General features: G+C 40.7%; 3 protein-coding genes and 2 long non-coding RNA genes across 7 annotated transcripts in view; 3 read left to right on the top strand and 2 right to left on the bottom strand.

Annotated features, from left to right (window-relative positions):
- Positions 1 to 9,404, bottom strand: part of mthfd1l (methylenetetrahydrofolate dehydrogenase (NADP+ dependent) 1 like) — a 50,832-nt gene extending 41,428 nt beyond the window's left edge. Inside the window, exons 1-13 of the mRNA XM_033647969.2 lie at positions 8,997 to 9,404; positions 8,185 to 8,269; positions 7,876 to 7,926; positions 7,735 to 7,788; positions 6,699 to 6,823; positions 6,015 to 6,115; positions 4,381 to 4,517; positions 3,738 to 3,849; positions 2,076 to 2,143; positions 1,869 to 1,966; positions 1,518 to 1,691; positions 920 to 1,056; positions 339 to 385 (exon numbers count right to left, since the gene is read on the bottom strand). Coding sequence (XP_033503860.1) covers positions 339 to 385; positions 920 to 1,056; positions 1,518 to 1,691; positions 1,869 to 1,966; positions 2,076 to 2,143; positions 3,738 to 3,849; positions 4,381 to 4,517; positions 6,015 to 6,115; positions 6,699 to 6,823; positions 7,735 to 7,788; positions 7,876 to 7,926; positions 8,185 to 8,269; positions 8,997 to 9,232 — 1,425 coding nt within the window. The 5' untranslated portion in view covers positions 9,233 to 9,404. The remainder of the gene's footprint in view (positions 1 to 338; positions 386 to 919; positions 1,057 to 1,517; positions 1,692 to 1,868; positions 1,967 to 2,075; positions 2,144 to 3,737; positions 3,850 to 4,380; positions 4,518 to 6,014; positions 6,116 to 6,698; positions 6,824 to 7,734; positions 7,789 to 7,875; positions 7,927 to 8,184; positions 8,270 to 8,996) is intronic.
- Positions 9,405 to 11,918: 2,514 nt separating this feature from the next.
- On the top strand, positions 11,919 to 15,838 carry stx11b.1 (syntaxin 11b, tandem duplicate 1). Its single transcript, XM_033647973.2, has 2 exons — positions 11,919 to 12,372; positions 13,460 to 15,838. Exon 2 carries the CDS (start codon positions 13,573 to 13,575, stop codon positions 14,467 to 14,469), a length of 897 nt encoding a protein of 298 aa, XP_033503864.1. The 5' UTR covers positions 11,919 to 12,372; positions 13,460 to 13,572; the 3' UTR covers positions 14,470 to 15,838.
- Positions 15,839 to 16,816: 978 nt separating this feature from the next.
- On the top strand, positions 16,817 to 20,807 carry LOC117270384 (syntaxin-11-like). Its single transcript, XM_033647970.2, has 2 exons — positions 16,817 to 17,213; positions 19,263 to 20,807. The coding sequence occupies exon 2, from the start codon at positions 19,268 to 19,270 to the stop codon at positions 20,168 to 20,170; it is 903 nt and encodes a 300-aa protein (XP_033503861.1). The 5' UTR covers positions 16,817 to 17,213; positions 19,263 to 19,267; the 3' UTR covers positions 20,171 to 20,807.
- LOC144466533 (uncharacterized) lies at positions 19,857 to 21,117 on the bottom strand. Its single transcript, XR_013493141.1, has 3 exons — positions 20,994 to 21,117; positions 20,097 to 20,145; positions 19,857 to 19,993 (listed from the first exon to the last, which is right to left on the bottom strand). It is a non-coding gene; the product is annotated as an uncharacterized LOC144466533 (long non-coding RNA).
- Positions 21,013 to 24,816, top strand: LOC117270387 (uncharacterized). 3 transcript variants are annotated; one of them, XR_013493140.1, is made up of 4 exons: positions 21,013 to 21,388; positions 23,707 to 23,877; positions 24,036 to 24,114; positions 24,415 to 24,816. It is a non-coding gene; the product is annotated as an uncharacterized LOC117270387 (long non-coding RNA). The 3 variants fall into 3 exon arrangements; XR_004502802.2 differs by having other exon boundaries at positions 21,014 to 21,388; positions 24,601 to 24,816; XR_013493139.1 differs by having other exon boundaries at positions 21,020 to 21,388; positions 24,036 to 24,816.
- Positions 24,817 to 25,452: the final 636 nt, after the last annotated feature.

The following is a 25,452-nucleotide window of genomic DNA, read 5'->3' as shown; positions in this document are numbered from 1 at the left end:
AATATTGTCTCTGTTTGGCATGAGCCCTTCGATTTAAAGGAAACAAAAACATTGTGAGGAGGTGAGAGTAGGGAGTGGTAAAAAAGTGGAATAAATCTGGTGTTTTGGTTTGAGAGAAGGAGGCTGCCTTGTTGAAAGCTCTGTGTCTCCAGATCCCTCTCACTCCTCCCTCCCTGCCTTTACAGACAGTGATTTAGTCACAGGCAATATTATGCCACAGCTCCAGGGGTTGCGTGTGTGTGTGTGTGTCTTAACTAGTGTGAGTCTTTGTGTGTCTTAGGTCTTTGAAGCCTGCGTTAGTCCTGCTAGGGAGCACTGAGAGTGTCAGTGTGTCTTACCTCCTCCATAGGGATGACCTGAGCATATCCCCCTCCTGCAGCTCCCCCTAGGCACAGAGAAGAGGCAGCACAGTCAGAGGCAGACAAACAGGACAGGGACACACAAAGGAGGAATGCTGAGTGGTGGACTCTGAGTGAACTACTCCACCCCTGCACGAAATGTAGCAGGGTATGAAACGCTAGCCACACGCTGACAAAGACAGCTTATCAAACAGTTACTTGAGACATTCCTAACTGCTGGTTTGGGCGCCTGTCTGTGGCCTTGTCCAAACCCCAATCAATGTTTTCAATCGGAAGAGAAACAAAATGAAGTGTTTCATTACAAAATAACATCCAAACCATTTCAAACAGCTGGACATCTCCTGCAACATGAAAATGTGACTGAAGTTGTTATTAAATGTGATAACATTCTTAGAAAAAAAATATACAACTTATTATTTTGGAACGACAGTCCACAAAATCAAACACTACTGTATCATATTAACGTGGTCAAGAGAAAGCTAAAGAGCAAGTGAAAGCATACTTATCAGACAGAAATGCCATATACATTTACCACAAGGATGTAAGCATTCATTGCTGACCTTTAACCCCAAAAGTAGGTCCCTGAGAAGGTTGTCGCAGACAGGCGAAGGAGTTGAGCTTCAGGTGGGCAGTCAGGGCCTGGACAAGGCCGATGGTGACCGTGCTTTTACCTTCGCCCAGTGGGGTGGGAGTTATACTAGACATAGAGAAAACACAGAATTCTTTTTTTGAAATTTCCTTTTTTGTTTTTTGGTGTGCATGATGTGACTGAATCTCTGTGCATTCATGTCACAATCACATTTAGTCTGCTGTCAAATAATCAATACGTGCCTTTAAAAGGAATACTTTATCCCCAAATGACCATCTGTATATGAATGACTCTTACGTAGTGTTTACTGTGGAGACATGAAGGAAATCAAATTTCCTTTACAAATTCAATGTAACACGAGGTGAGTAAGTGATATACAAATGGTCATTTGGGGGGTGAAGTATCCCCTTAAGATAATACCATAAACAAAGGAGAGAGAGAGAGTGATCTCTTGCTGAGCACAAATAGAACTTACTTCATTTTTACATCACAAAATTAAGCACTAGGTGGCACTGAAGGAACATGATAATTAAGAAAAAGGATTCAGTTGATGAGTAGGTCATACACACCCAGCAACCAGTACATATTTCCCATCAGGCTGTTTGTGGAGGCGGTCCAATAAGGAGAGCCGGACCTTAGCTTTGCTCCTGCCGTAGGCTTCGAGCTCCTCTGGCAGCAAACCAATCTCCTCAGCCAGCTGGTCCACTGGCTTTGGAGTCTGAGCTCTGGAGATCTCTATGTCACTGACAACCACAGAAAGCATGATAAACCATTCAGGTTGATTTAATTTTAAAGCATCAAACACATGGACAAAGTCTCTAAGGTACAAGTAAGAGAACAGTATGATGTGTGAAAAAGATTGTAAGACCACGTGGATGTGGATGAATTTCTTAAAGCCCCTTACAGATAGTAGTGTATACCTTGGTACAGGGGTCATGGGCTGCAGTTTGAGGCTGCGCAGATGCCATGGGCGGTACTGCTGCTCCTTGAGCCACCGACTGCAACTGCGCACCACATTCTAGTAGACACAGAGAGGGAGGTAGGAAGGTAGAAAGCTTAAGAACAAGAAAAGACAGAATATAGTAAGCGAACGGGGCAAGAATGGAGACAGAAACAAAGAGGCGCACCTGTGTTCTGTAAGCTGCTGTGAGGTATCCTAACCCAGACTTTGAGGACATCTCAGTACCATCTTCATCTAAAACAAAAAACAGCATCATAAATGCACTTGTTGAATAAAAACATTCATTGTCAAATGTTTATTTAAAATGCATAACTAAAATTGGTTTATTTTCATTCCCAGTACATATCTTATTTGCATAACCTATGTGTGTTCATTGTAATCATGAGAGACTATGAGGCAGAGATGATCAGACAGAAAATATTAACAGAGAGGAAGACAGATCATCCTGAAGGAACTTCAGAGAGTCTTTGCACAATAAGGTGTTTGAGGGGAATTCCTGTTATCATCCTCTCCGCTAGCATGAATAGATGCATCTCATATCCACCAAGAGATTAAGAACAAAGTCTGGGTTGTTTTGAAACTGAAATACATGAAAGCTCATTGTGAAAGACACTAAGCCTGAGAGGAAGGCGTCCTTGTTCCTGGGTGATAATGATGAATCCTTGATAAGGACAAAATGGATGTGTGAGAAATCTAATTTGTAAGGTAGAGCTGGTGGGAAAGCATAAAGAAGAAGACCAGAAATGAAGATTAGAAAATGATCTTGGGTAAAACTATGACAAACCTGTGGTTGGCTTCAGTTTGTGTGTGTTGTTTTAAAGTTTCCTTGTGTGATAGCACCTCCATGTGAGTGAAACTGTAATGGCACACAATCTTGTATTTCAATTCATAACCAATCAGAAACCCTCAGTGACTTCTGTGCTTTGATTAATGACCAGTCAAGTACATTAGGAGGAGTGTAGCATGAAAGGTTTAAAAAACTGATGTTGGAGGAAGTGTTATTTTGTCTGCATTCTGAATCTGAAGATTAAAACACTTTGTACAAAAAATAGGAAAAGTTTTGTTCATCTGTAGCCCCTTTTACACTGCCTTTTCAAGGCTGGAATGTTGCGCCGTTATTCTGCCTTGTTTTCTTGTATAAAAGGTACAATCGTGGAATGGGGGACAGACTTGTGTTGCCTTAAAGCCAGCTACGGAGGTAGTAACAGCGCCAAATTGTTGTCTGTGTAAAAGAGACAACTGGCAGGGCAGGATGAGTGTGATATTTTGACAATGTGTTATGTTTGCAGTCCGCCACCAGAGATTTTTAAAGTAACTAGCTGCAGTTAGCAGCTAACTCAGAGAGGAACAGCAACTGAAAATATTTGCAATTTGATGACACAATAAGGTGAGGGAGCTCCTTACCCTTCGAGCAGAGAAAGAGATCAACCGACACATAACAGGGACAGTAAATGATCGTTACTGCCATGTTTTGGCATTGTTATCTTTTGGAAAATGCTGCCAAACGTGTATGTTATGTGCTACACTAGACACCAACGCTGTTCTGTTATACATCACACCTCTTACACTTCCAGAATATAGACTACAGTAGTATGTCTATGGAAGCTCAGATGCATTCTCAAGTGCTTTAGTCAGCTATAATCCTTTTGAATGGGTTATGAAAGGTCAACAGCAAACAGGATTTATGTGCAGTGATGAGGTTTATAATCCAAGCAGTGTGCAACACCCAGGGGTGTGATGCCAAGAGGCTAAGTGAAATTTATTTTCCACTATAGATCAAACTCATGCAGGGTGATTGTGCTGACTAAGACGACATACTCAACAATACCTGTCTCCATGGTGGGCTCACAGCAGATGACAGCAGCCCCTGGTCTAACCCAGGTGGGTGGGACATCTATATTCCCTGCTCCTAACAGGACCACAGCATCAGCTTGCATCATCTAGGAAATAAGGAAAGGAGAAGAAATTAGATATGAAGACTTTAACAGAGAGGGAAGTTAAAAAGAAGAAGCAAAAAGAGTGCGTGACAGGCATAAACAACCTTAATGACTAAGTTCCTTCTGGGAAATGTGACTGGCCAGTGGAAATATGTGCAGCACAACTGTTCAAACAGGCTCTGTTCATCTGATTGTGATATTTTATGACTTGCATTTGAAGAAGCAGAGACTGACTCCATGTGGTCAGCCACTAAAACTACATATCTTGGAGCTGGTGCAACGAATAACAACAGATGTTTAAGGATACAGAGCATAAGAAGAGGATAATGTGAAAAACAGCATTAAGGCTTTAGCAGTGTCTTTCCAAACAAATGATAAAAGTAGACACAGAAAAAGAATGCCAAGCTGAGCAAAAACAGAAACATGGACCAAACAACAAATTTTTTACAGGTCTCCTTTCAAGTCTAAAGTAAACTTGGGTAAAAAAGTGTTGAGAAGAAAAGGGAGAAAATAATCACATACATACAAACACACCTGTCTCTGTAGACTCTTGGAGCTCCAATGACTCTTGAGAGCTACCATTCCATTCCTTTCAATCAGGCACTGCAGGGACACCACAAGAGGTTCTTCTCCTCCGACCAGCAGCACAGATTTCCCCTCCAAAGGAGTATCTGCAGAAATGTTTTAATGCACAACATAACCTTCCTTATTTATTCCATGAACAACCAAACTCCCAATGTGATCTACATGTCAATTACAGTGAAGCCCATGTAGTCGAGTGCTCATGATACATATCAAAATGCCTACTAATAAGACATGTATGCCAATAACTTTGCACACCATTCACAAAGCAGGTGTTTAATAACTTTGTGCAACATTGTGGTCATAATTACAGATAAGCTGATATGTGGGAAATTTTTAAATCTAATGCCCATAAACTTTAGATTTGGAAATTTACCACATTGTATAATAGTGCAACTGGATAGAAATGATTCACTTTCGAGTCATTGCATGTTGAAAAACTGCGTCACATGTTAGCTAATCTGAACTAACTCTATCAGGGACACTCAGAATAACTGTGACCCTATGTACATCTGAACTTTGACCCCTGCCCTCTGAACCTCATGATGTGTCTCAAATTGGTCCCAACTCAGCACTAAGTTGGCTGTCAGCATTTTCTAATGTGTGTCCCAGTGCCAAAATCTTGTAGGTGCACAGTGAGTATACATTTGCAAAAGCCTTTTTCTGTTCAATTCCCAAATTTGACATTTTTTCAAGGTTATATACATATGAGAAGTATAAATATGAAAATTAGTACATTCACCACTAATTCTTACATGTACTAACTACATACTACCCAAAACACAATTGATACAGTGCACTTTGGATAAACACAGCTGCATCTAATAAAATTACTAACGAGTACGATCTGGTGTGACACAATAATACAGAAGCCCTATTTACACCTGGTATCAACATGCCTTTTGGGTGATCTGATCACAAGTGGACAGTGCTAATTACAAGTGTAAGGAAACACCAAGAAGCATTGCAATCCGACCATTCAAACAACTTGCCGAGGTGCTTTGGGATGAATTAGACCACATGTTCTTGTGTAGCATAACTGCTAATGTGTCCCCAGTAAGGACTGTGTCACCAGTGCAGGACGTGGTGGTTGGTGACAGCGCACTAACGCTATATAACTTACTCATTTTATGTCAAGTTGGACAAAGCATTGCGTGCACAGCCATCATTTTGCCCTATGGAATTCTGCTGACAGCGATATCTCTAGTTGTACTGACACAACCACTAACATGACTAGCAAGGACGCTACACAGCAGCTGGCAAACTTGTGGACATAATAACTGTCCGTGTGCCAGTAACAAAATTTGAACACAAGTGATCAGCTGGAGACACATGACAGGCACAGGAATGAACAGCAATGTGTCTTGGCTGTCCACTTGTGTTTAAATCACCAAAACGCATGTTAATGCCAGGTCTAAACAGGCTCTGATTGTCGGGCCTTGCTGCTACTGTTGCTTTCCATGATCAGACTCACGCTTTCATTTTATCAGCTTCACCTGCATTTTGCATGCTGTTACGTCTCTGAATAGTGTCCCTTTAGAGGTAAATGTAAGCACTGTTACAGCTACAGATGTCGAAGTGTATACCGTGTTTCTCCAGCAGATACAGGACAGCGCTTGCAATGGGAGGCACAAAGCCTTTGCTCAGGTCTCCTCGTACCAGACGGCCCACATTCAAATCGGATATCCTATATCAAGACAAAAATGGACATAAATACAATAGAATCCATTTTCCATATATCAAAATAAATTAATAATTCTCCTCCCTGGAGGCTTGTCACTTCTAGGATTGCAGGTCAAAAAACACAACAGAACAACCTCAACTATTTTTCATGACTTTGCTTTACATGATTTGTCCTGGCTGATCTTAGTCTTTTTGTCAATTTGTGTTGATTATGAAGGGTGCCTTCCAAATTACTTGTCTGCTGAAGTCACACACTCTGCATTTAGACGATCTTAATACTGTGCAGCCTTTTCTCATTTGATGTACCATGTGAGTGTATGGGTTTATTTCTGTTAAGACAGCTGATACCTGGCAGACTGCTGCATAAAAATGTCTACTGTCGACACATGAAACAACGGGCCATGCCAGTTTTAAGAGAATACAAATGATTTAGGGAAGACAACATATCTTAAATCAACACAGTTAAAGATATTTAAACAGCATGTGACATTTGGAAGAGATACGCTCTTCACTGTTATGTCACTGAGATTCGAAAATTCAGCAGTTTTTAAATGCAGTGATTGGAGTTGGCTTTTGCAGGTTTTTACCCGTCTACGTCCTTCTCTGGTTTCAGTGTGCTCAGCACTCTATTGGTGAGGGAAGCAGGGGGGAGGTGGAGGTAAACTCCATGCACCCTGGGGTCTTCATTCAGTTTCAACACCTCCTCTACAATCTACATGCATTCACACAAAGACAAAACACATACAAACAGAAATTAGTTTTTTGGTGGAACAAGTTTACAGTATTTGCGAGCACAGTTGCAATCGTGGAAATGTAACACATTAAAATGTTAATGTCACACATGCTGGTACAAGCACTGTCTGAAGGCTGTATGGTCTACAGAAAACTCCGGCCTTCACAACTAAAAGATTAAGTATCTTGATCTTTAAAGGGAAAAGTGCTGATTAACAACAAGGGAAAGAGTGAGACAGCAAGTGCACCATCAAATTTAACACGTCAGTGCTCCTGACAGCACATAAAATATCGTAATAATTTCTGAGGGAGGAAGGGAAGGTGGGAGAAAACAGTTGTGGCAGATTGGTGGTGGAGATTTTGATAAAACAGAGGCAAGATGTGTGAAGAGCAGTGGATCAGTACATTAGTTGAGTCCTTGAGGCCAGGAGCTGTAATACAAATCATCAACTGTCAGAAGAAATGCCTGAGCTGTTCCCAGGGTTTCATCCTTTCTATACGACTCAAGAGGCTACTTCAGTCTGGGCAAAGAGAGCCACAGCTGAGAGACTGTTTTTCTAGTCCCAGTTACACAATGTTGGGAAATACCATGTAGTGAAAAATGAAATGAAACAGAACCCTAAAAAGTGACTAAATGTATTAGGAAATCAGGGATTAGTCATGTAACAGTTGATAGATGATTACTGTAAGTCAAGTTAGGTTTTAACGACATCAAACCTTATGTTGTAATTACACTCCACACAACCACTATGATCATATGCTGCACAGACAAAAGCCACAGGAAGGGTAAATCATGCACCGACTTACTAAATAACAACGGGGCGGGAAGAGATTTCCTTGTTATTTGCCGCTGAGGTAAACCAGCCATATTTGTGAGTCAGCTTCACTTACTTCATCTTCACTGCACTCCTTTGACAGACAAATCTGGATGACATTTATGCCGATCTGTTGACACACAGACAAGGAGAGGGTTGAACTGTTGAGTAGATTTGTGGAAAAGACAACATGGATAAGAGCAAGAGAGAAATTTACCGTTTCTGCCATTTTCTTATTGATCTCCAACAAGCTGTCATCTTTACCTGCCTTTGAGATAAAAACAGCACACTGAGAAAAATAACCCACAGACCTGATTACACCGGCATCTTCAATGGCTTCAGTGAAATCATAAACCTGATGTAATTAGGTCACTACTAGCACAGCACAACTCTGCTGAGGTAAATTGGCATCATACTACTTTTTTTTTTTACTCTAGGTTTTTAAAATACTTCAAGGCAACCTTTCACAAAAGAGTAACTTGTATTTACACACATGTTCTCATTCTTCTGTTTTTGCTTACAATACCTGTATAATGGCTAGCAAAGGTTGGACTGATGGATTCCTTCTCTGCAGAGCCAACATGGCCTCCTCGGTGCTCTGAATCACATCCCTGTGAGAGAAAACAAACTGGTAAACAATGCCCAATCATCCATTTAGGGCTATGCTGTGTTTGTGGCTGTAAATTATGCCTCAAACTCTCTCACTTGCCCTCTTCAAATGACATAATAATACCCCCTGTGAAACCCCTATGTAATCCCACTTAATACATCATAAAGAGGGTAATTTAGCCATCTTTGCTGCAGTTAAGGGAATAACACTCCAGTAAAACCAAAAAGTATCACGGAAATATGTGTTTAAAAATTAAATTAACAATAATTGCAAGTGAGCACCTAACTGCGCATGTGATAAAGTGTGGGAGGGGCCCATATGTTAATATCTACAGTTAACACACTGACCTATATATTCTGCAGGATCTTTAACACTGCTAAATCCACATCTAGGTGTCTCAGTTTGTGTCACATAACTCTTCAGTACAGCACATTCACCCATATGTGTTTTGGCGTAATTCCCTAGGCACATTTTAGCATAGTGTGTTTGGCAACAACGGAGCAGAGTTACATCAGCTGGCTGGAGACCCTCTGATGATACCGGCTACACGTGCGAAACTGGCCGCTATCCAACTACAAAAGCTACGGCGAGTCGGAAGATACTGACCATTGTTTATTTCTGCAGCAAACTCGACTTTTATCTTATATTTGGTTAAAAATAACACAAAGAAAACATTAATTCAGTAACGTGTGGTCACGTATGTTTTACCGTTTTTATTTCCTGTTTACCTCAAAACACTGTCGCTCTCTAACCCATCTTCCTTTTGGGACAGTTGCCCAAAGTTAACAGCTAACTTCTGCTTGGTACCGCCGCTGCTAGTAGCGCTTGCCGCCCGGATGAAGATCCGACCGTTGGCAGGACCAACCGGTAGACATCTCCTCGGAAAGCCGCTGACTCTGCTTCCTGGTCGGGCTGGATGTATCCGAATGCTGCCACAGGCACTGCGAATCATTGACAACTTCATGGCTGTTTCTTTAAGTGTTTTTTTTTTATCGTGGCGTTTACGTTCTTTCTTCTCCTTGTTGGTCTTGCGGCGTTTAGTGAAGGACTCAAACTCCCGGAGGAACAAAAAGAAAGTTGAGATAGCTAGCGTCAGGGTGCTGATGGAGGTACGCTGTCTTCAGGGACACTCGGAAATTTGAGCACTCTGCGGCCGATATACATTAACATCCCATTATGACGCTTTAAGCCATATGACGTTAAAGGCAAGGTAATTCGGACGTCACGCCCTATCGCTCAGAAGCATTTTATCAACACGATAAATCTAATATAATTTACACAATGTAATGCGTATCTAACCTTTTTGGCACGCGTTCTTTTATTATTAATTAGGCGGGACATTGATATAGTTCCTTCAAATTTCCGAGTTACACCTGAAAGCAGCATGCTCAGAAGAACAGACATGCATGAGGTTACGAGCACGCGCGTTCACGTGCAATATTGGCACATAGAAGAGGACAAATCAGGTCACATCAGTCTCTCAGCTGGCGGTCTGACGACGACATGCATATACATACATATGCAGATATCTTTTTAGATTAAGGTCACATTAGTTCACAAACTATTACCTGTACATCCAGGTAGGTTCTCAGTGAAAAAAGATGATGGCCTATTGGTGTGTGGAACATTATAGAGGTTCAACAAATATTTAAAATAGTAATTTAAAAAGAAAAAGGAAAAAGCTTAACCAAAGTGTCTCTGGATTTAATTTTGAGAAAGTTTTTAGATGATAGTTTTATGCGGCTGTTTTGCAATAGAGTAAATCCTAAGCTTTGTCTTTGCTCGGGGTTTACAGTTATGCAAATAGACCTATGTGTTAAACGCAAAATAGACAAAACAAACAAGGCATTTATTTATGCATTATTTTATTTATTTTGTTGTCTTTTTTTTTTACTTTGTATTAACAAACAGCAGGAAAACATACATAAACAGATAATAGATAATGCCGGGGATCAGAGCACTAACAGAAATCATACATCATTTCATAACATGTTATATGGAGTACACAGATTCAAGGTTTTGGTCGATTTCCTTTTTTTAGAGAATAATTGATGCAATGATAATGACTTAAATAAGGACACAGAGTCACAATAGTCTGCATACATAAATATGATATAATAAATACTATACATATATATAGATATAATATAATACTAAAAGACAAGAAATATCCAACTCTACATCATGCTAATCAAGTTAATATAAAAAGACATAATTCAATAAACTGCACCCACAAACAAGCTGGAGAGCCACTGGCCCCACAGCCTCAATGAAAACCTTGGCCAAGGCCTGGATAATTGCATTTTCTTAGACAGAGAGTCTGCACATATATCGATATATAAGATTTCATATTAAAGCAGGAGAGGTATGCACACCAACTTTACATTTACAAACATTTGGCTGGCACTGCACCATCGTGGAGTAGTCTCATGCCATTGTTAAAGGAGTGCCACAGGTGGGCAGTCATGTATTACAGTAGAACCAGCTGACAAACTAAGCAAAGCAAAGTCCTTTTTCTACCTTGGTGGGACGAGACAACTACTCCCACTATGTCCAAACAAATGAACATTACATCATAATGTAAAACAAATGTGTTAGACATTCACAAGAAGGAATGAATTGCCACCATTTTAAAGGAATTAGGCAACAGCTTAGGGCCATGTTTACTTCCTCTCAGATGATGTCATTCACATGCACTGCAAAACATCCTCACTGGAAATACAAAAGGACTTATCTAGAATGTTTATGTTGTCACGTTTGAAATGCTTCATATGAAAAGAGAACAAAATATGTTATTCCTTACTGTATACTCTTATACAGCCTATTGATTTTATGGGAGATAGCCTGCAGTTCTACTATAGGCTGCATTTTTCTGCTGCAATCCAAGTAGCCTGTTTAATTTCAAAAGGGGCCCCTGTCTTTGAACTTTATTTTTTATTTAGTTTTCACCAACAACTATACAGTGTATATGTTTCCCTTTTTCCCAGCTGTATATAACATTCATACACAATATATTCAGAAATTACCCAAACTTGAAGAAGACAGCATAGACATCCACTCTGACATCTTTACCCATTGGTTAGAAAAAGCAAAACTTAAATACAAAAATATAAAAATACGTTTTAAAAAATGAATGAAAAATAATAGTAATAATTGTCCACTCCACATTATAATCACACAGATAAAGTAGATATGTGATATGTGCATGGGGGGATGTAAAAGTAAAGTCTGACAGAGCCCTACTGCATGATAAACCTCATTGTATTAATAAAACCATGACAGGACTCCATCATTTAGTAAAGAGGGATTTCTGTAATCTTAATGAGTATGTAATTTGTTCCATCTGATAGTGGTCCCAGACTTTTTGCCATCTGGTGGTTATACACCTTGTTGAAAAACCTCTTAAAGGGCATCAAATACTTCTCTCTTCTCTTACCTTAATAGCACTGAAGCAAGCTGTGACATATGTTTCCAACAGTACAAGTGAGGCTGTCTCTCTCACGCACACATTCACACACATAACACAAGAGAGGACTTTCAGAAGTCATTTGGGCGTGACTGGTAAATCTCAACGGCAACTGTCTCCACTGGCCCCAGCACCGTCAGGTATCACTGCCATCAAAACTCACAAATAAAACGTTTCCACGGCGGCTGCAGCTCAACAGACAACTATAGTGACTGACAGGTGTCACCAGAGTCATAAAATCACCTGTTCTGGACTCCCCCTTTCATTTTCTAACAGTTCTGCCCTAGGAAAAAAGAGGCCTGTGCGCTTGAATTGGCACTCAGTCAGTTCATCCACACCAGCTGCTCACACCTCACCCTGTCCAATCGACGCTCCTGAGGCGCAGCGTCACTGCAGAGGCCAAACCGACCGGGCTTCATTCCTCAAGTCACATCAGTACAGTCGCATGGTGTGGCTCTAAACTACAGCTGAATACCAGTTTAGGCTCCAAAGATAGCTGCATTACGCATGTAGGGCCCTTTGTTCCTGCTCACAGTACGGAGCAGTCGACTTCATAACTGTAGGATGGTGCTGTGGCACCACGGCCATCTTACGTTAACGGACAAAGTTTGATCCCTGTGTTCATCAGAGCACAACAGGTAAGACGCTCTCCTTTGATTTCCTTTGTGATCCTGTATGAAAAAGAGAAAACCTTATACCAGTAAGCTGCCAATATTGTAAGAAATGATGAACTTGTGTGTGTTGGGGTCTGTCATAACATGTGCCTGAGATTTAGCCCCTCTGGTGAGAGATACTCAAGTGGGGTAGACAGATGGATAGATACAAAAATAACATTTATTTTTATTTATTTATGTATTTAATTGCAAAAAAGAGGAAAAAAACAGCATATCTTTAAAATTAATTTACATAGATTTTACATTGCTTATTATTTGTACCATATATAAAGTCTAAATTGTACATGTCTGTATAACCCCTTGCCATTTACTTTGATGATATTTTAACCATGAGACTGAGCTGTTGTAGATCATCTGAATAATCCCTACTATAAAATAGTATTTTTTATTTTTATTTTACTTATTTATTTATTTATTTATTAGCTACTGACTAATGATAATAAATTTAATAGTCTAGAATAATTATTTTTAATCTAATGACCAGGAGCACTTGAGTCAATAGCAGTATTCATACCTTTAGATATTTTATCCACAAAATTTCAACTTGTTTAAGGCCTGTTCTGATCACAATTAAATACATTTATACCCAGCTGAACGTAGAAAAAGACAATACAAAAACATCAGATATGAGTTCTTTTTTCACAAGGGCAATGTTGTTTTTTATGTTTGGAGTATTGCTCAAACTGGAGATCCAAGATACTCCAGTATCTGCTGATTCTGATGCACCAGTTAGATTAAAAGTCAAACTGAATGTCTGGAGAAAGACGTCAGACGGATCACAAGTTAAAAGAACTAGTTTGGTGAGGAGCAACACCTTTGACTATTCTTCTGAGAACCTGTTAGACTAGTGCTGGGTGACGGCTGAAAGAAGACGGAAAAGGCTTTTGCCAGTTTAGATGAGAGGCTGGGTGTGTTTGAACTTGCAAGTGTTTTCTACTTGTGTCTTAAATGTAATCTGTGTCCATTTATTAATATTTTTGTTTTATCAAGTCATCTATGGTGGAAATTTCTGCGTGGTGTGAAGCTAAAGATTTGTTGTTTGCCCTTTCAGGTCAGCCATCCTTGGTGAGTCATCTTTTCCAATGTGTGTTAGAGGAGGGGAGATAACCAGACACAGAAATTCATCTTGACATCTGTAACTGTCACTTGTTCTCCGGCCCAACAATGAGGGACAGACTGAGCAACCTGCAGGAACTGTCCAACGGCCATGTGGAGCAGATGGAGTATGCGGAGTCCACTGTCTCCGATGCCTTCAGTAACGTGGACCTGGAGGAGGAGTTGCCCCATGAGGCAGTGGTGTTTGACAACAGCCCCGCTCTGGTCGAGGTCTTCTCCCAGTCGCAGGACATCCACAGAGAGATCCAGCTCATCCGCCTGGAGAACAAAAGGCTCCGTGAGCAGAACTCTCGCATACTTCAGGGCGTCACCACCATGAGCACTATCAAAAGAGACTCCAATGCTATTGGTGCTGATATAAAGACTCGGGCTGAGGATGTGCTGGGACGCCTGAAGGAAATGGACAACACAGCCCACAAGCTAGAAGAAGAACACGGCTCAAATTCCGCCGTCACACGTATCGCCAGAACCCAGTATGCTTGCCTCAGCAATGGCTTCCGCGATGCCATGTTTGACTATAATGAGGCCGAGATGAGCCATAGGGAGAACTGTAAAGCCCAGATCCAGAGGCAGATGGAGATAGTGGGACGTGAGGTGTCAGGAGAGGAGGTGGAGGAGATGATCGAGAAGGGTCAGTGGAACATCTTTACTGACAACGTCATGGCTGAGGGTAAAACGGCTCGATCTGCTCTGTCCCAGATTGAGAAACGCCACCAAGAGTTGCTGGACCTTGAGAGCCGTATCCAGGGCATCCATGAGATTTTCCTGGACATTGCTATGCTGGTGGAGGAGCAAGGCCCCATGCTGACCACCATCCAAACCAATGTTCAGAAAACTGATGAAGGCATACAGGAGGCCCTCGTCAAACTGGGCAGGGCCAAACGTCATGACAAGAACAACCCCTTTAGAAAGATGTTTTGCAGCTGTTTCCCATGTGTCGACTAATGACTGAACAGGACAGAAATGGGCAGAGGGATGGCAAAATATGCAAAGAGAAGTGGAAAATCTAATGACATGAAATAATTTCTGTATGTTTCATTGGCACACTTGCCTTACTGACCTGTAGAGCTGTAGATATAAAAAACAGGAAGTGAAATAAAGGTTTTATGTGTATAGAGACAATAATGCTCAGATAAAATATTAAAAAATGTATTTCGGTAATTCATTGATGTCTGTAATGTTTGTATGAGAGGCTTGAGGCAGGTATCTCAAATCAGAATCCAGCCCCCCCATGACTGAGGTGTGGGGCAGACCTGAAACAAATAGTACCTGAAATTATTGTTCATGTTTTTATAGCCTGATGAGTTTTTACCAAATCATGCAACTCAAAGATTGATGATGATGACTTTTGCAGATCAATTCAAAGATGGGATACATGTTTGTGCGGGTCATGCTACCCAAAACAATGATTCCTGATGCAGTAAATTATCTATTATTATTATTAAGTAGTCAAGCCGAAAGAAATGTTATGATATGCACCTAAAACATGTTCAAGTGTCTGTAAAAACAGATATCCTAGATGTATGGCTGAAAGGAATTGTTTTAAAAATTGTACAGTTTATGGGGTTGATTCAACTGTAAATATCCTCTGCCTTACTATATATATAAATTATGAAATGCTTGTGTTGATAGTAACCAGTCATACCGTATTCACACTGTCAAAATCCGCTATTATTCCTCATATTTACCATCTCTTTGAGGACACAATAAGTGAGGAGCGGCCGCAGTTTTACTATATGTTTTACTAGATTCTAAATGTTATGCAGGGGTGTCAAGGATCACACTTTTGATGTACTGTGATGTACCCCTATCTACTACTTTTCACTGCTACTTGTCTGACTATATGTATGATAATACCTTTCTTCTATTGTGTCATGTATATTACATAAATAGTTATATTAAAAATTGGTGTGAGTCTGGCTTTATTTCTGTTTGAACATAGGTTCTGGGGGTTCTCCCACAGAAAGAAAAGTGATTTGAATACCTTTTTTCAGGCATTGTTACATACATTTAGGGACTACAGTAACCACAACAAGATTTAGGAAATAATTCAGTTGGTCATGTTAGATTCTGCCAGTGTAGTACTAAATATGCTAATTATACAACACCTCTGTGGCATTTTTTTGGAGTACATCAGAGCAAAATCAACAGCTCAATTCACATTCTCAGCCACAACATTATATTGTATTTTATTTTTCTTTTTTTATGTTACTTCATCCCCTATCATATTGACTTTTTTTTAATATGCTGTTACTCTCTATCTTTAATTGTAAGGTGACCTTGAGTGTCTTGAAAGATGCCTATAAATAAAATCTATTATTATTATAATTATAAGTAGCGTATCAAGCATGATTTACAAAGGACATCTCCTCCCCATCCTCAGTGGAAATTACACCTCAGAGAATGACACGGTTCATAGCTGCTTTTAAAATGCATTCCACTACAGATTAATGAATACATGTCGTAAAATGTAATATGTAATGCATTTCATTAGATTATTCAAACTAAGTAACATATTCTAAATAGTTCAGATTACTTTTGGTATACTTTGAAATTGTCTTGTTGGACTCATTTGGGTCTTATATTTTCATGCCTTAAACATATATCAGTATCTTGGCTGTGGATCTGCTCTGACATTATCATGTGGCAGCTGCACTGCACACCCTCATTTAAAAGCCGTTTATGGGAAATATGTGTCTCATATGACTTTTACACAGTGTCCTAACAGCAAGCGAATGTGGCACACTGAATCTGTCAACTTAATTTCACCTCAAATGCCTATCCAAGGCATACCGAAAGTCAAAATGAATGCTGTTCTCCTTTCCATTGTAGTATATGTACATGTATGGTCTCATTTGAAAGAACACAAGTTGATTTAAGCAACAGTCAGAATGACTGTAAGTGCTTATGTCATTAGGTTTCAACACACTGAAATACAAGTTTTTTTTATGTTCACCTGAAAATTCTGTTATAAAAGATGCTGCAGATGACCAGAACTGCGAGGTATTAGCTGAAAAACACAATGGGGCCTTGCTTGCGTCACGTTTGGTTGGGACATGGTGCTAGAGGAAATACAACAAATAAAGTAATCCCTTCATTTTGTATTCTTAAGACGCAACTTAGTTACTTGTACTCTATTACTCCCAAACCCTGTGTGTAATCCCTGGCATGCTCCATGTTCTCTGTCCAGTCTTGGGCCTTATGTATCATCCAGAGTCCCCTCAGCTCAGCAGCACCCCAGACACACACACACACACACACACACACACACACACAGGTGTACTCACTTCACAAATTAGTCCAGTGATGCCATGTCAAACATTTCAGTCTAGCTTTCTCACAGACACTTGTCCTGGATGCATTGTATCACAGGAATGCTGTCTCTCAACTGACCCTGCTTCCTGAAATGGAAAGAACCACACACACACACACACACACACACACACACACAAAAATGCATCTTCCTTCAAGGAAGTATTGAGTGTTGCAGTGGGAAGGCCCATGTCTGTCACCTGGGAAGGGGTGGCAGTCACACACACACACACACACACACACGCTGAAAAGCAGACAGACAGACTCAACAGAGTAAAAATATGTGTTTCCTAAGTGCCTTGGAACAAACAAATCAGCCTGCGACACTTTAAAGTGATTTACTTGCTTTCTGATTTTGTGGGAGCCAGTCACAAGAGGTAAGACACTTTGAAATGATAGATGAATGATAGTTAATTTTCTTGGGTGATAGGTGGCAGAGGCACCTGGAGACAAGTGGATAATTGGGCTTAATTAGTGCAGAAAGACAGGGCTGATTCAATAGCCATCAAAAAGATGACATTTAAATGTTTGATCATGCATTATGACAGCTTTTAAGATAGTTTCATGATCTTATTTTTCTTTAAGGAAACTAATTTTGTGAGACTTTATTAAAGAATCAGTGACAGCGATTTAGGCAAGCACCACAGTTTTGAGAGTTTTTTGAAGCATGTGGCTGACAAAATTTTATATATTGAATAACTACTTAAACACACATTATGCAACACTATTTTCTGCCTTAACCCCACTTTCAAAGGAAATACCTGTTTTTCAGTGAGCTCGTTTCTTCCTTGTTCCTGGTTTAAAGTTGTGACTGCTGTCATTGTTGTTCACCATAGACAGAAATCCTACTGTAGATAAAACTGACCAGTCATTGTTGCAGTAATTATATAGTACTGATATGTTGGCTTTGGATGGGTGGTGTAGTTTCCCTGGGTAAAATAACTATAAATCTATCACTATTTTATCACTATGAGAAGGGTTATACTATAATGAGGGTGCCTACAACTCAACATATAGAAGGTATGTCGTACTAGTTTTGTATTACAAATTGTATCTATTTTATTGTCGTACTTGAAACTGTGATACTAGTTTAAACTTTTACTTTAACACTAGAGTAAGGGAGACCAGGTATGGTTCTCAGCACCTATAACTTGCTGAATTTTTGTGTCAGAGCTCTCAAATTTTTAGTACCCAAATTTGTTTACTACAAATAATAATATTTACAAATTATCCAGCTATGGCACAGAATTCATTAACTGGTGTCAAACACAAGGAGTTCTGTTCTTACAATCTGCCCCACAACCGGGATTAATTTAATATAATAAATCAGGAATTAAAAATTACAATACAAATAAAAAACTGACACATGTAGTATTTAAAATTCCTACTTTGGTCTATGTCACTATGCTGTTTGTGTCAGATGCTTAGTACGTCACAAGATATCCTCTAGCTGCACGTTTCAGACTTTTTGACTGCTCTGATCGCCCATACGGGGCAGCTGTGCTGGTCCTCTTCCTTGAGGTTCTGTCATTTCTTGCAGTATTTGCAAAGTGCCACATGGCAGAGTATTATGTGGGGACAGCCCTTTCTGTCTTCCCCTGCCTCACCTCATCTGATGCAGATTTTAGTACATCTGCAAGCACACCCCTATCACCCTTAACATATCACTGGGGTTATTTGTAACACTTTTTTAAAGGGTGTTTCAGCTATTTGATTTAATTAATTTAATTCTTTATTTGTCAGTCCATGATTCTGGCAGTGAAAATGTAACTTCTGCTTATCCCTCTTTTTACACACCACATACATGCAGTTAAGGGAGGTAGCGTAAGGTCAGCTATAGTATGGTTCCCCTGAAGCAGGTTTTTGTGGGTCCAGTGGCGTCGGCAGTGTCCTACTCTCCAGCTGCCAATTTATACTCCACACTTGGTCCATACAGGGACTTGAACGGGCAACCCTCTGGGTTCCCAAGCCAAGTCCCTACAGAATGAGCCACTGCCACACCATGCCCCATTCCCACCCCTGTCAGCCATTGTTTGGCTAGCTTTCATAGCATGGTGGTTTAAAATGAGCAAAGATTAAAGTTTTACCTCCAAGACTAATCTCTAATCAAGTTACATAATTCTAATTTTAACAGTATCAGAACTAATCAAAATAAAGAGTTGGTGCAAAAAAATAATTTTATAACTGAAAGTCAGTATTTTGGCTGTAAAATCTGCTCACTCATGACATTTCACATGCAAGGTCAGGAAGGAGATGGTCACACAGTAAATGTATTCCATGACTCATAGTTCATCCCTTCTTGGTAAAATTGGTGCTGTTACAACCACTCTGTTGATACAACCATACATAGTCTCCCCTAAATCAGACCAAAAGTTTGACCACATCTGAGCACAATAACTAGCATCTTGTTTCCACTGGTTTCTCAGGCACAATGCGGGACATGCTGGAGAGAATGCAGACCATTAGTGAGGAGCAGGAGGACTACGAGCCAGAATTTTATGGAGATGAGTACGATGTAGACAAAGAGACTCTGTCACAACAGGCAGTGGTGTTCGAGAACTCCTCAGCTATTGACACAATCCTGGAGGAGGCCCACTCCATACGCAAAGAGATCTCCATGCTTCGCTTAGAGGTGGAGCGTCTGAGCACACATAATGAACGCTTTGGCACCTCTGTGCGGCGCCTCACCCTAATCAAAAAGGACTCTGACTCCATCGCCAGGGGGATCCAGCAACGTGGGGCAGCGGTGTATGCCCGCCTTCAGGCCCTGGGCAAGGAGAGCAGCCAGCTGGAGGAGAAAGAAGGTCCCAACTCTGCTGTTAGTCGCATTGCTCGAACTCAGCATGACACACTGACCCGTGCCTTCCATGATGTCATGAGTGACTACAATGAGGCGGAGGAGATGCAGAGGGATACATGTCGGGGGAGGATCCAGAGGCAGGCCTCTATAATGGGGGCTGAAATCACTGACGACCAGCTGGATGAGATGGTGGACAAAGGTGGCGAGGGATGGGCTGAGCTGTCCCAGAGCCTGCAGAGCCAAGGCGGACGTTCGTCCCGCTGGGCGCTGTGTGAAATCAAAGGCAGACACAAGGAGCTGGTGGAGCTGGAGGTCAGGATGAAGGAGATCCACGATCTGTTTCTGCACATGGCCATGCTGGTGGAGGAGCAGGGATGTCTGGTTAATAACATTGAGGCTAATGTGTGTGGCACTCAGGAATATGTAGAAAAAATTAATGTCCACATCAAGAGAGCCTTACAGTACAAGAGGAAGAATCCTTTCCGGCAGTGTTGTCCCTGTCTACCCTGCTGGAGACACAACCAAACGTTTTAGGGCTATTTTGACTTTTACACTATTTTATGGACGATTGAAAATTGAAATAAAACATTTACTTGTGTAAAAATTATGGACAGCTGAAAATAAATGCTGCTGTGCAATGTGTTAAACTAATATTTAATGCAACTTTACAAACACACTCATGAGTACAAAGTGAAAAAGGAGCTGTTTTTTTCTGAGGAGTGGCAATGTAAAGTATAGGTTTGGAGTTACCAGCCATCTAAAGTTTGATCTACAGTAGACTTATGCCTTATTTGCATGACAGAATTAATTCAGTTGTGGATGTATGAGCAGGGGAGAAATTTACATTTTAAAGGGATGTTATTTTAAGTTGAATTTGTTAAACCGTTCACTGATTCACAAGCTGTTATTGAGACAACATGTCAGACTTTGGTAGAAGAAGCTAAATTATGTCAACAAACTGTGTTGCGTTAAGGGCTGTATAAGTCCACTAGTTTATGTTGCCTATTAGTTTATTACTGAAAATGAACCAACCAAGAAACATAATATGTTTACAGTACGTATGGTGTAATATTTTATTGTATCTGTTGTCTTTCAAATGTAAAGCACTTTGAGTTTAAGTGTAATGAAATGTGCTATATGAATATAAATAAAACTGCCATTGCCAACTGTACAGCTGAATTTAACAATGCTTGGAGGCCTGGGTCAAAAATGGGCTACTGGCTGCCTTTAAACACTCTCTTCTCCTCCTCTTGGTGCATAGTCTGTACATTATTCCTACAGGACTCCAGGTTTGTTGTTAGTTCATTTCATTAACAACAAATTCACTTGGAATTGTTTGTTATCTTTGTTTTCTTACCTGTTGGCTGTGTGTGGGAGCTTTACGCACTGCCCAGGTATTACAGGAGCAGGTGTCTGATAATGGAGAGGCTGAATGTCAAAGAGGCGCTGCTATTAAAAAGGTTTTCGACCGTGCTCTTTACGTTGATTGGTGGCTGCTCGTTTCCCAGTTTCCTTTTGACAACTAAGAAGACAGCTTTGCTCATTTTTGAGTTGAAGAGTAAACGCAGTTACCTTTTGAAATCTAGAGTTCTGGAAAGTTCTGGAAAGTTCTTGGACACACCCACGGCTGCAATCAAATAAAAACAGTCGAGTCATTCAAGTTGAAAAACCTTTTGATTGAACAAAAGAAGATAGACTCCACAAGCGGAGGAACACAAGCAGCGGAGACAGTGGACGGAGCTTCTGCGGTCTGTGAGTAGCTAAATTTTAAATAGGCTGACCAAACGTCCTCTTTTGCCCGGACATGTCCACTTTTCACGTCCCGTCCGGGGCGTCCGGGGGGGTTTTATAAACTTATGATAATGTCCGGTTTTCCGTGTGTTTGTGTGTGTGTGTGTGTTAGAGTGCGGCACAGGCAGCATATTTCTGTCCGAACCCGAACCGAGCCCGACACTATTTAATGACCAAAGCACTGAGTTTGTGTCACACAGTGGTTACAGGCTATTTAACAGGCCGGGCGTGCTCAGCTGAGGAGAGGGAGACCTACGTGTTTGAGACGGGAGCGGGAGGCGGGAGGTCCGACGCTTCTAGCCAGAGGAGAGGGAGAAATATAACAAAATAAGATAAAATAGGAGACACCCGTCTCCTTCTTTTATTTTATTTTCAGCGTTTGGTCAAGGCGGAGGCGGGCGTCTGGAGGTCCGAGACTTCCAGAGAGGAGAGAGGTAGAAACAAACAGCCAATGTGTGTGTGTGTGTGTTCTGTTCAGGTGTTGTCACGTAAATAACAGTGCCCAAGCAATAAACAGGACAGACAATAGGATTTTACATTTTCATTTCGGCGTCTGGTCTATTTTCTGCGCGAGCCGCGAGCGAATGTGTCAAGCCGGACAGGAAGTCAAACAAAGGAACACACACAAACACACACACGCAAACAGAGAGAGATACCCATGATGGAAAAACAGCCACAAATGTGACGGAGACAACAGCTGCGAGCAGAAGCGCTTGTCGACCGGCGTGGAGAAATGCGCGTCTGATGTGAACGGGCTCGCGCAAGAGCAGCACTTCGTTGGCAGTGTGACCCTGGCGTAATGGTCACGAAGGTTGTTTCAAATGGGAAAGTTGCTTTTTTGTTCTTATTTTCATTTGTTGAAATATATCGGCTACATCTGTCATTACTTTATGGTCTTTTACTACAGCCTTTTAAATGATCAAATAACGAACCAAAACCAATCGACCATTCAGTATCCTATTCATCTCTACATAGACAGATCATATCAAATTATTTCCAGCAAACGGCACCAGATTCTTGTTCAACATGTCCACAGGTACCTCTGTGGTAATTTTCAAGTGATTTTTAATACAGCATTGTTTTCACAATTACATGCTAAATTCATTCACTAAGACCAAATGATAAGCATCCTGCACAACCAAACTTTCCTCAGCAGTGATGAAGTGGATGCAGCTTGTTTTTATCTTGCACAGAAGTTCCCTGATGTAGATGGATTTCAGTCATGCCTTTGCTATCAGACTCTTCACCAGGGGGGTGTGGTTGGGACATCACATAAGCCATTTGTGCAAATATTAAATGCAAATGACAACCACTGGATCACAGCAAGTAATATTTTCTGTGGACCCAATGAGCTGTGCATAAATGACAGCCTGAAGACAAAAATCAACAACACAGAGCAAAAGCTATCCTGGTTAATTCGTCTGCAAGCACCCCAGTTCCTGATTAGAAGGCCTGCCATGCAGATGCAGCAATCAGCTAGCAGTTGCAGACTTTTTGCATTGGCTTTTGCATCAGTTTTATGTGAGGGAGTCAGGCCAGAGGAATGCCAGTTTCAGGAAAAAAAAACATGAGACAAAGACTGTACGGAGCTTTGCAGAACAAAATGGCTCCAGTATTTCCATATAAAAGCATACAGGCATAGTTCAGGTAGAGGTTCACTGTATCTGCAGGACCTCACACAATAGAGAGGTGATGGTGCAGTGCAGCAGCTGCAGTACTTGGTACCACCCCAACTGTGTGTCTGTCCCAAAAGCTCTGTCACAAAGCTTTGGACACCACTGTGAAAACTGCACAAATTAAGAATTGTTTTGCATGACACTGTATGTAAAGGTTGATGATAGGACAAGGAAAAATACTGTGGACATGTCAGTGTGTGTGATTAACCTTTAGTTATTATCCAAGATGTGGAGCTGACATATCTACTGCTCTACTGAGTGTTTCTAATATTTGATATGATGCTGCAGAATGAATATTGTTGGAGTATTCATAGTTAATTGACACACATGCAGTTACTTTTATAGCTTGTTATTTTGTACTACAAGGTTATATGGTTTCAAGTTTTAAGTTACTCATTGCCACATGCAATTAGAGGAAACAATTGTTGTTTGTTTGTTTGGCAAACAATAATCCCACATCTCAGGTTCCTTCTGCCAATGCTCTTTTAATATGTATTAAGGGAAATCTCTCAAGTAGCTATTGCTCATTTAATTAGTACAAAAGGAAACCACACAGTAAAACAAAATAACAAACAATCACCCTATGTGTTTGTCCTTTCTCAGGTCATTTCATCATTCTTGTCATCTCTGCATTCGCATTCGAAGGCTTCATCACATCGTCACAGCCGTCCTATCAGTTCCACAACTGGAAAACCTTCCATCAGCTTCGCAGAAAGCTGTCCCTAACAACCTCGTCCAAAGCACACCCTCAGCTCACTGACTGGCCAGCATCAGGTCCCCTTTTCCTCTCTAGACGCCACGGTCTTTCGCAGTTTTACCACACATTGTACCCATAAAATGATTAATTCAGTGTTTCATTTTGATAATTAAGAAGACATCTTTGTTAATTTCTGAGCTGAAGAATAAACACAGTTACTTTTTGAAATCGACAGTTCTGGAAAATTCTTGGACACTGCTGCTGAAAAAGGCCCTAAACCTAGATGAAACAGGAACTCAGGACTTCAAGGTCAGGTAATAAGTAACACCCACATTATTGGCTATGTCCTATCAGTTTAAATGGTGCTTTAGTGCAGTGTGTTGTTCATATATTAGCAAAGAAAGTAACATTTGGACTTATGAAAACAAACGGATTGCCACACAGTATGAGCATCTAGGGCCAGTTGCTCATTTGGCCCATATGATAATTCGATTTAAATTTTAGATGTGCCCAATATGCCCAAGACTGCACAACAAATCCTTGCTTTTAACGCCCTAATTGCTATGAGACTCATTCTCCTTAAATGGACTCACTCTCCCCCCTTCTTATGATAGATGGATTCATGAGATACTGCAGTGCATCAGGCTCCAGAAGTTCAGATTTTCTCTGAGGGGATCCTTTAAGATGTTCTACAAAATTTGGCAACCCTTTATAATATTGACTCACTGACTATCAGTAACTGATTGTTTATCATTATTATTATTATTATTAATATGGTTTGTTCTATCTGTTGTGGTCAGGAGTGGGATCCAGAAGGATGGACAGGAGTGAGATGGTGGTAGCCCTGTTTACTTCTTTGTAAAAATGCATTAAGAGAGTCAGAATAACAGATTAAAAATTGCTAAAATGACAAAACTTGAGAGACAGTGTCTGTCCTCTCTGGTGTGAATGATGCATACAAGCTACACAGTCTGCTGAAAAAATGTTTCTATAATTTGTAAATAAAGTAGGCTGGTTATCCAAATTACTCAACCATGTCTTTTTCTTTATTCGGAAAGTGGTGTTTGATTTGAATAATTTTATGAATACATTATTTGTTTTAAAAAGTTAGGCCTACAAAGAAATGAATGAAACGACGGTGCCTGTCCGTCCCAGTGCCCACCAGTGAGGCGCAGAAATACCCAGCAGGACGTTAACCGTCACTTTGGCTTCAAGTCTCCAATCAAGTTTGGTAACTTCTTCTGCATGAATCCGTGACTAACTCCAGAGGTGTCTGTCTCTTTTATTTTCTTGTGCTTTTCTTTGCTCGGCGCACCTGTTTGTTCAAAGTATGTGACGATAATAGCTAGACGCTCCGCTGCATGGCTGAAATGACGGTGTAGTAACCGTGCTGTGCAGAGTTGCGAGCCTGCTCTAACTTAAGCTACATGCTAACGCTATTAGCTGCTAGCTAGTTATTTACACAGCTAACATAACTTTGTCGGAGTAGCGCCATATGAAACATGGGTTCTCAAAAGATAACAAGCTAACATTCTTCTCGCTGGCATTGCACGTTATTGCATAACGTTACACATAGTCACAGTTACGGCGATAACGTTAGTTTGTGTGAATCCTTAGCAAGTTCGCTCCAGGCTGCACAAGTTAGCTGCTAG

Source organism: Epinephelus lanceolatus, chromosome 13, assembly GCF_041903045.1.
Source record: "Epinephelus lanceolatus isolate andai-2023 chromosome 13, ASM4190304v1, whole genome shotgun sequence".
In the NCBI taxonomy this organism is placed as follows: Eukaryota; Metazoa; Chordata; class Actinopteri; order Perciformes; family Serranidae; genus Epinephelus; species Epinephelus lanceolatus.
This window is presented reverse-complemented; position numbering and strand designations above follow the sequence as displayed.